The sequence below is a fragment of the Hibiscus syriacus genome, unplaced genomic scaffold (assembly GCF_006381635.1).
Source record: "Hibiscus syriacus cultivar Baekdansim isolate YM2019G1 unplaced genomic scaffold, ASM638163v2 tig00112383_pilon, whole genome shotgun sequence".
NCBI lineage: Eukaryota > Viridiplantae > Streptophyta > Magnoliopsida > Malvales > Malvaceae > Hibiscus > Hibiscus syriacus.
This window is the reverse complement of record NW_024063319.1, coordinates 495,099-505,505: the sequence shown is the minus strand read 5'-3', so window position 1 is coordinate 505,505 and position 10,407 is coordinate 495,099. Positions and strand designations below refer to the sequence as shown.

Here is a 10,407-nt window from a genome sequence, read left to right as displayed (position 1 = left end):
GTACAAATATCATTGCATTTGCATGGTCAAGTTCCAAAACTTCATTTATTTTTCCACTTCCTCAACCATCAGCTTTTCATCTACCCTTTTTCCCCAACAATGATCTTATAATTTGTGCCTCCTAATGGATCATATTTAACGTTCAATAAGTAATGTGCTGAAACACAGATAAGAAAATTATCTTTTTTTTTCCTTTTGGATGAAAACTTCATTTATTGGGATGTTTGCATTCTGCAGACTGAAAATATGAAGTTAATGTGATTCTCCCTTTCCCAGAAATTTATTTTTTAGCACCGCTTGTTAAGGTTTAACAAAGTAGATTAGATGACAATAATGGAAAATTCCAGGGTTGGTTTCTGTTTTTTGCTTTCTGCAATTTTCATGGTTGTTCTTGTTCCAGTTTCAATAGCTCAGCTAACTCCAAGTGAAACCAGGCTTCTTTTCCAAGTCAAAAGGATTCTCGAATACCCCCAAGTTCTTCAAGGATGGACAAATTGGACAAACTTCTGTTATCTCCCATCTTCTTATTCTCTCGAGGTTGTATGTTCAAACAGCCGAGTTACTGAGTTGATTATAGTTGGAAACGGGAGCTCTTCAGCTGGACAGACTTTGTCCCACAAGTTCTCCATTGATTCATTATTCACTGTGCTCACCAAGTTGTCTGATCTGAAAGCATTGTCCTTGGTGTCCTTGGGGTTATGGGGTCCCTTGCCATTCAAGATCAACAGGTTTCGTTCACTCCAAGCTCTCAACTTAAGCTCCAATTTCCTATCCGGAGAGATTCCCAAGCAGATTGCATCGTTAAAGAATCTAACCAGTCTGGTTTTGGCTGATAATTTGTTCAATGGGAGTGTTCCTGATCTTACTGGCTTAACAGACCTTCAAGATCTGAATATGGGGGGCAATCACCTTGGACCTCAGTTCCCTTCGTTAAGCCAGAGTCTTGTAAGTATAACGTTAAGTAACAATTCTTTTAGATCTGAAATCCCTTCTGGGTTGAAGAAATTCAATCAGCTTCGGAAGCTGGACATCTCTTCTAACAAAATCCTCGGACCAATCCCATCGTTTCTCTTCTCCTTGGCTTCGATTCAGTATCTTAATTTGGCCCGAAACCAGTTAAGCGGGGCACTTCCTTGGAGTACATCATGTAGTAAGAATCTCACTTTTCTGGATATCTCGAACAACATCTTGATAGGAAAACTCCCATCATGCATTGGATCAAATTCCAGCAGGAACAGGACAGTCGTTAGTTCATGGAATTGTCTGTCTGCTGATATGTCGAATCGCCAGCATCCTTATTCGTTTTGCAACAAACTAGCAGTGGCTGTTAAACCGGTCGAAAGCAAGGAGCGGGAGCCGGGATCAACTTGGGCCTAATATTCGGTATTATCGGAGGTGGTGTTGTCATGGCAGGAGCTATTGTTGTGTTAATTTTCTTCATTGTTAAAAGATCAAGAAGTGAAGATGCAGAGGATGACAGATCCATTGCAGATAAAATGTCCGTTCGTAGCTCTCCGAAACTGGTCATTGATTCAAGTAAGACTTGTCGAATTTTATGCCTTGTTTCAAAAGCATTGACTCAAGATTGTTAACGTGCCAAATTCGGTTGGTTTGCTACACCACAGGACGTGTTCCTCAGACAATGAGATCGGCTGCAATCGGGCTCCCTAGATATCATGTTTTCAGTCTAGAAGAAATCGAAGATGCAACCAACAACTTCGACCCATCAAATTTCATGGGGGAAGGATCTCAAGGGCAGGTAAAACATTTGTGTTAAATCTCATTACATGAAGCTATATATAAAAGGTTACATTATTTCTTTTGGAAGAAGATAAAAGGTTGCATGAAAGTTGAACAATTGGGTGGTTTCGATGTTTGCAGCTCTATAAAGGTTGGCTTGTAGATGGCTCGGTGGTGGTGGTAAAATGTTTGAAACTAAACCAGAAACATGCACCTCAAAATCTGATGCAACACATGGAAGTCTTGTCCAAGCTAAGGCACAGGCATTTGGTTAGCGTTCTGGGACACTGTATCGTTACCTACCAGGATCATCCCAATATTGCCAGTACAGTGTTCGTTGTTTTTGAGCACGTTTCCAATGGAACAATACGGGACTATCTTACAGGTAAAGCTGCCCCCTCAAACAATTTACTCGGCAAAGAAGATGTTAGATTTACATTTGATTTGATCTTGGCAGATTGGAGAAAGAAGGAAATACTGAAATGGCCACAGAGAATGGCAATCACCATTGGAGCTGCAAGAGGAGTCCAATTCTTGCACACGGGGATTTCACCTGCAATTTACGGAAACGATTTGAAGATCGATAACATTCTGTTGGATGAGACTCTTACAGCCAAAATTAGTGATTACAACATCCCATTGCCCCTTAAGGTGTGCTAAACAGCACCAAATACATCGTTTCTGGATTTAATGTGTCCTTGTTTTTCATGTGTTTTACTTGATGAAATTTGCAGACAGGTTCAGAAAGCCCCATTTCCAATCGGCTTAGCAGTGATGAGAATGGTGAAAAGGAAGACATTTATCAGCTGGGAATTCTTCTGCTACAAGTTATTACTGGTAAACTGGCCACATTCACAAGTGAATTGAACGAGCTTAAGCATCAGGTAAGCCAAGTTTCTTTCTTCTACTTCTTAGCTTAATGGCGTTATATAGAAGCACCAAACAGTGAATTAAATTTGGCAATACAGCTGGAAGAGAGCTTGGCAGAAGGACCATCAAAGCTGAGAAGCGTGATAGATCCTTCAATAAGGGGCACTTTTGCATATGACTCGATGAAAACCACGGTTCAATTCGCCATCAATTGCCTGTCCAAGGATTCAACCAAGCGCCCCTCCATTGAAGACGTGCTTTGGAATCTGCAATACTCGATTCAGGTTCAGGAAGGATGGACCAGCAGCGGCAACTTAGCCACACATTTGTAATAAATACTTCATTACAGTTTCTTTACCCTTTTTCAGCAACCATAATTTATTATCTTCTGTAACTTCACAGCTGTTGCAAAAATAATGTGTTTGCAGTTTCACTTGTACTTGCTCAAGATTCTTTAGTAAAATCAACATCATGACAAATTATCCATGTGGCAACAGGGTCCACCATCATTACTTCTGTCAACACCTTAAATCATTCCTTCATTCAATTAATCTTTCAAAATTATTTTGTGTAAAGTACACAGATAGACCTCGGATTAGGGTGTTATTTTATTGAGTATTTTAATTATTAAAAATTATAAAATAGTTCCTAATATTAATCTTCAAACTCGTTCTTTTCCGTTGAAAATTTGACGGTCGTCTAAACTGAATGTTGATTTGTTGATTGAGATAAGAACAAATCTAATCACAAAATTGTTTGAGATGTATTTTGTGGATCGAGTCTTTATTTACATTGTGTCCTCGAGTTAGTGTTTAAAACATTATATCGTCGAGCCAATGCTTGAAAGCAACGAAAGTGGCAATAAACATGATTGAAATATAATTTTATCATACCTCGGTTAACAAGTTAATGTCCAACTCAAACATTCGTCAGTAGATCATTTTATAACTTTTAATAGACAAATGACTTAACAAAATATCACCCTATAATCGAAGGACTATTTATATATTTTACCTTATTATTTTCGGAACCTGTAATGAACTACAAAGAAAAAAGTTACAGTGAATAAATATTAGGGCACAACTCCTTGGACATAAGCAAAGTGAATCGAGTCTTTATTTATGTTAAGTCAGCAAGTCAGTATCTAAAACATTATGTGATTAAGCTAATGGTTGAAAACAACAATAGACATTACTAAAATTTTAGTGGCCTGAAGTTGAAGTGCACAACTTCCTATCCATTAAGAGCTTCTTTGTCAACCTAATCTTTCATTTGTATCACAGTATACAACCGAAATGCACTACAAGACATTATAAAATGCTCCTTACAGGGGGAGCATAATCTGTAATCTTGTGTGGAATCCAAGTTGTAGGAGTTTAAAATTTTGCTACGAAACGAGGCCAGCATGTGTTTTTCAAGCTTTGAAAATCATAGAAAACAGCAATACCTGAAAATGAGGATCATCCCCAACCACTGCACCATCAGAACAATGCTCTTAATTCACTTACGATTTCCATCCAAGCAAGGAATATTTTGTTCTAAAATGAAACGTTGGAGACTAAAATGTTTTAAAAAAAAGAATGCGAGGCAAAATGATAATTTGTACAAATGTTGGGGTAATTTTGTTATTATTTCCTTTAAACAATAGGAAACTTTACAATAGAAAGACCACACTTTCTTCTTAAGTGGCATTATGACGTGTATTTATGTATACTCAGACATGGTAAAACGAAAATTATGAAGAAAAAAAATGCACATTAAATACGCTGGTAGTATTTTACGCCAAATGATTTGATCGCATAATTTAAATAATTAAATGATTTAATTGATAAGATAAAAAATGAATGACCAAAATAAAAATAAATAATAATTAAATGGTCATATACGGAATAAAATCCCAATGTGATTGAGTTTTAACATCAACAAATTTACTAAATAGGGGTTGGAGTGTTATTCATCCCCATCTTTGGCAATCACCCACTAAACTAAACCCGCCTTGGTTTCTCTCACTTTCCTCTTTAATTTTTCTCGGCAAAAACAAGCATGGTGAAAGGGCCTGGTCTCTACTCCGATATCGGCAAAAAGGCTAGGGGTTAGGCTTTTCTCATTCCCCACTTTATTTCTCATTTCACCTTCTTTTTGTTCATTCTTATTCTTGTTTATTTTAATTTCAGATCTTCTTTACAAGGATTACCAGTCGGACCACAAATTCACTGTCACTACTTACACCTCCAATGGAGTCGTGAGTTTTTTCCCTTTTAATTTTCAATTTTTTCTTTACATCTGATGTTCGGTATCGATTATTTTTATTTGTTTTCTTCGGCTTGATCCGAGTATTGTTCTCTTTAAGTTGAATTTCAAGGTATTATCTGCATTCAGCATTTTATTTATTTGTCATGTTTATGTAAAATGTCTCTGTTTTGCTGGTTATACAATTATGTATGATTTTTTTGCATATATTTTTTGTTTAGTATGCTCGTTTGAATATTTTGTATGTTTTATCTTGTGAATTTATGACCGGTCTTGAGATTAGTGGTTTTGGCTCTTTGTTTCCTTTTGTTCAATATGTTACTGTGTTTACTAGTTCTTATGCTGATTCTTTAATTTGATATATATGTCAGGCAATCACATCAACTGGGATTAAGAAAGGTGAATTGCTTTTGGCTGATGTAACCACTGAGCTGAAGAACAAGAACATCACAACCAAAGTGAAAGTTGACACTAATTCTAATGTAAGTTGTAAAACAATTTGATAAGTTTTTGAATTTTAATGGTCATGCTCATATAGTTATTGCATGCAATCCCATTATGAATTCAGCATTGTTTTGGACTAGTACTGTTTTACTCATTGCCATGGTGAATTCAGTATTGGCTTCATTATTATCTCATTCTGAAGAATATGAAGGTAGGAAATTTTTTGGTCTCGTACCATTGGTGTCATCTTGAATTCAGTCTTGACATTATTTCAATTTTTTTCTTTTGTAGCTATTTACCACTTTTACTGTCGATGAACCTGCACCCGGATTGAAGACAATCTTCAGTTTTATTGAACCTGATCAAAGGTCTGGCAAGGTAATGGACATTTCCTTACTCCTGTCATAAACTTTTTCCCAATATTACCAACATTTTCAGGATTCTGGTTTATGTAACGAGCTGTAGCTATGTTTATCAATTGATTCTACAAACTAGTAGGTTTCATTTGGTCATGACCATAGTTACATAAATCGCTCAATTGCCCACGATCTACGTACTGAACGTTGCGATCCAAAACGCGGTACGAACGCGTTCGGATTGTTTCAAAATCGCAATTCGGTACATCGTAGTTTTGCAGCAGGGATAAGAGGAGATGCAATCAGAAAAATAAAGGGATTGGGGGTTTGAGAGAGAAAATCAGAGGAGAAGAAGAGGGATCGGGGAAACCATTCGGGGAAACCAGAAAAAAAACAGTGAGTTGAAGAGCCTTACCTTAGGTGTTGTCATCGTGGCCTCACCGGAGCTGGAAGAGCCCATCATCGTTGTAGTAGACATTGATTCTCTTGAGTTGAAGATCTTGGTCTCCTTGGTAACGACCGGTTGGATCTATACCGAGCTCGGCACAAACAACCTCCCAAAACTTGGCTCCGATTTGGTTGTCGCACTGGCCACCTTGAGTGTGAAGGATCTCACGCATCTTCGATTATTGAGAGAAGAAACCAGAAAAGATAAATGAAGGGATTTAGAGAAAGAGAGAGACGGCAAAATAAGAGATGTAAAATTGAAAATGGAAGTGGGAAGAGCCTGGTTTTTATATAAAATATATTTCATTTAGTTTTGGTCTAATTTTGAGTTTAGATCCTCTATTCTACTCAAATTTAGAGATTAATCCTTTTACTTTTCGAGATAAGAATGCTCAGTCCTGTTCCTAACTACAAACAAAATTGAGCAGTTCAGTTGATAAACCTCAAATCTAAATTAAATAAAATAAGGCAAACAAAACATGCATTTCTAAATTTTTTCTATAATTGATCTCTATCTAAGAAACTGGTACATCGTACCAATTTATATGGTACATCGTACCGGAGCGATCCGAAATAAGTCTACCCCGTACCGAATTTTAGGGACCTAGCGAATTGTGATCCCGTTCTACGTTCCCGTACCGGAGCGTACCGCGATCCATGTGACTATGGTCATGACAAGGTCTTTATCATCGTTGTAACAGGTGGAACTGCAATACCAACATGAGTATGCTGGCATAAGCACTAGCATCGGTTTGACTGCTAAACCCATTGTTAACTTTTCCGGGGTGGTTGGAAATAATTGTGTCTCTGTTGGGACTGATCTTTCATTTGACACTGCCAACGGAAACTTTACCAAATTGAATGCTGGGCTGAATTTCAGCCATTCTGACCTTGTAGCTTCCCTTACATTGTAAGTACAGTTCCTTCAGCATAATTGCTTTAACGTTTAGTTTATATCTACATTGCTATGATATGAACTCTGATGATCCTAGCAAATGGAAAAACTTAAAAGAAAAATCTAACCATACTTGTTTTTGAGGAACATAAGTTTATTACATATTAATATAACGATATTCTCATATGGGACTTTTATTAAATTGCTTTATACGATCAGCTAATTTATTGTCCTGGAAGCATGAAATGATGAAAAGTTGTGCTGAAATATCTGTTTGAATGATTCTCTTTCCATTTTTTAAGCTTCTGCATGTATTCCATTATTCTGCTTGTTATGCTTCTGGTTTTGACAAGGTTATTTTTGTTGATATCGACAGAAATGATAAAGGCGACACTCTTAATGCTTCCTACTACCACATTGTTAGCCCATTGACTAACACAGCTGTTGGTGCGGAGCTGACCCGTAGTTTTTCAATTAATGAGAACTCTCTCACAATCGGTACACAGCATGCTCTTGACCCGTTGACAACAGTGAAGGCTAGACTGAACAACTATGGCAGAGCAAGTGCTCTGATCCAGCATGAGTGGCGCCCGAAATCTCTCTTCACAATCTCTGGAGAGGTGGACACCAGAGCAATTGAAAAGAGCGCTAAAGTTGGGCTGGCATTGGCACTCAAGCCTTAGGGAAAGGCGATATTTCTGCGCAAAAGAAGGCGGGACTTTACCTTTTGAATGATGAAACTGGATGTCTGGAAGACTTAGGAGAGTAATAATGTGAAGGATTTTTAATGATCTTGGATTGGAGAAATAATTGTGATTGATGAACTGAAAATTGGCAATTTGTTTTGTTGAATTTCCAAGGGCGTATAGATTTTAAAGATCAAAGTTTCGTGTAGTCTATTCATTTGTGAAATCAATTGTTGCATACATGCTATTACTCTCGCTTGTTTTCTTTTTTCAGTCATTGAACATAGCAGGTGGATGAAGGAAGGGCCTAATCATAATTGAGACCCTCGATATTTTTTAAGGGTAAATTACACCGTTCCTCACTCTACTTTACACTTTCTATTATTTTGCTCACCGAACTTTCAATTTTTCTAATTTGCTCACTGAACTTTACAAATTAAATCATTTTGCTCACTCTTTGTTTTTCTCTAACGTGGCATTTTTTTTATTATTTAATATAAAATAATTAAAAAATAAAATAAAAACATAAGATGATCGGATGTCATCGTCGGCAACCGTTGACTGTTGTAGAGGGTGACCATTTGGTCTCAAAATGGGATGGTTCGCTTCGCCTCGACGTTGTGAGTTCGAATTCGACCTCCATTTTGTCGGAAGTTGCTCCGAAGTCTATGTGTATACAGTCATTTTCGTCCCGTTATTATTTATATTATTATTTATATATTATTATTGTATTATTACTATAAATATTATTAATAAATACTAAATTTTACTATAGTAGATATTTACAAATCAAGACCCGGAGGCCCGTTTACAAGTTCAACCCGAGTCAGGCCCAAAAATGATCCAGGCCCAACAAGACCAGATCCGATCCAAAAAATCGATTCTTTAGCAGCCAACAAGCTCAGCCGTTGGATCTAGAGAGATCCAACGGCCCAGAATGAATCTAGCAGAAATCCTAGGGTTTACCAACCCTAGGGAGACTTTGGTGTTGCCTCCAACTGCTCCGCCGCTTATATCCAACTGCCCTGCCACCTACATCCAACTACTCTGCCGCTATGTTCCCCAACTAAATTCTGCCACATCACCTAAGGCTCCAGAAGACGCAAAGAGGACCGCACAACTCATCGAAGCTACGGTGAGTCACCATCGTAGATCCGGTGACTCATTGAAGGGTTCAGCAGAATAGTGGCTCATCGAGGCCTATAAAAAGCATTGAAATCCTGCAAAGAAAGATGGGGGAGCAAGGAGGAAGCAACCAACAAAGAAAGCTACGAACAACCAGCAGTAGCCATTTAAAAGCAAAGAAACAAAAGGGAGAAGAAGCATAACTTTGTCGAAGGTCAAAAGTCGTCGGAAACCATTTTACCGAAGGTAAAATCTTAGATCTAGGCTGATTGAAAGACTTTCAGGAAAAAAGGAGGGTGGTTTCGGGTTTAGGGTGTTTCGATCTACGATTTGGTGTATTTTTATTTTTTTCGGTCGTGAATAGTGATCAGAATAATAACCAGCGCGCGGTGAATAGTGACCAACGGTGGTCGGAGCTCCATCCGGTGAGGGAATTTATAGAGAATGGAGAGCTTCTCTTCTCTCTCCTTAGCTCTCCTTAGGGAGAGGTTCTCTCTCCCTTAGAGAGAGAAGCAAAATAGAAAAATGAAGAAAAATAACTTGAAATGGCCATTTAAGGCCTATTTATACCCAAATTAAAACTACGTTGTTTTGGGAGGGAGTGTTTGTATAATTTCATTATGAGAAAACCCTTTCCATGGTCCCTTAAATTTGTAATAGTTTCAAATTGGTCACTAAAATCATGTTTATGTGCCTTTTAATTTGGACTTCGCATTTTATTTTATTTATATTTTAGTCTCTGCTGGTATTTATATATATTTAGGGTAAATATTAGATTTAATCCCTTAGATTTTAATAATTTATAATTTAATTCGAATATTATTTAGGGATAAATTACACTGTTAATACCTATATTTTATTATATTTCGAATTAGGGCTATTAATTTATATATTTTTGTAAATTAATATTATTTTTTAATTTCTTTTATTTTGGTCACTATTTTATTTTATTTTATATTTTATTATTGCTCCTCTATTTTTCAATATTTTTTATTTAGTATTTTAATTTTTATCCCCTATATTTTTAATTATTTTTATTTTAATTCCTTATAATTAATTATGATTAAATTACTATTAATACTTATATTAAATGTTTTATTTATTGATTACATATGTTAGGTGATAAAAATTATATTATATAAATATATTGATAATAAAATCAACATGAGAATAGTATGTTATTAAAGCTATTCAACTACTCTTGACTTTTTAAATTATTAGTTAAGCATGTAGTAATGTATTCAAAGATGATTTTGTTTAAAATATATATTTACTTTATTAGAATATATTTTATTATTAGTCACGCACATGTAGTAATGTATTCAACATGGGAATATATTGGTAATTATTAGTCATATTTATATATATATATATATATATATATATATATATATATATATACTTTATTTAAATTAATTTTTAGGAAAAATTATTATATTCTTATTAATATTTATTTATTTTTTATATCAAATAAAAGGGATGTCTTAAAGTAACTAGATGTCATTTTCTGATATTTGTAAATAAATAAATACCATATTTATAAAACACTACAAAATATAAATATTTACTTCAGTTTTATAAAAATCATTTTCTT

General features: G+C 35.8%; 1 protein-coding gene and 1 pseudogene across 1 annotated transcript; both read left to right on the top strand.

Annotated features, from left to right (window-relative positions):
- The first annotated feature begins 333 nt into the window (after positions 1 to 333).
- On the top strand, positions 334 to 2,979 carry LOC120178913 (annotated as a pseudogene).
- Positions 2,980 to 4,570: 1,591 nt separating this feature from the next.
- LOC120178909 (mitochondrial outer membrane protein porin of 36 kDa) lies at positions 4,571 to 7,947 on the top strand. Its single transcript, XM_039184676.1, has 6 exons — positions 4,571 to 4,702; positions 4,785 to 4,852; positions 5,232 to 5,342; positions 5,596 to 5,682; positions 6,809 to 7,017; positions 7,379 to 7,947. Exons 1-6 carry the CDS (start codon positions 4,654 to 4,656, stop codon positions 7,683 to 7,685), a joined length of 831 nt encoding a protein of 276 aa, XP_039040607.1. The 5' UTR covers positions 4,571 to 4,653; the 3' UTR covers positions 7,686 to 7,947.
- The last annotated feature ends 2,460 nt before the right edge of the window (positions 7,948 to 10,407 follow it).

Excerpts from the sequence above, each read along its gene's own strand:
- LOC120178909 (XM_039184676.1), top strand. The coding sequence starts at position 4,654 with ATGGTGAAAGGGCCTGGTCTCTACTCCGATATCGGCAAAAAGGCTAGG. Across the intron at positions 5,343-5,595 it reads AAGTTGACACTAATTCTAAT|CTATTTACCACTTTTACTGT; the intron begins GTAAGTTGTAAA and ends TTTCTTTTGTAG. Across the intron at positions 5,683-6,808 it reads CTGATCAAAGGTCTGGCAAG|GTGGAACTGCAATACCAACA; the intron begins GTAATGGACATT and ends TCGTTGTAACAG.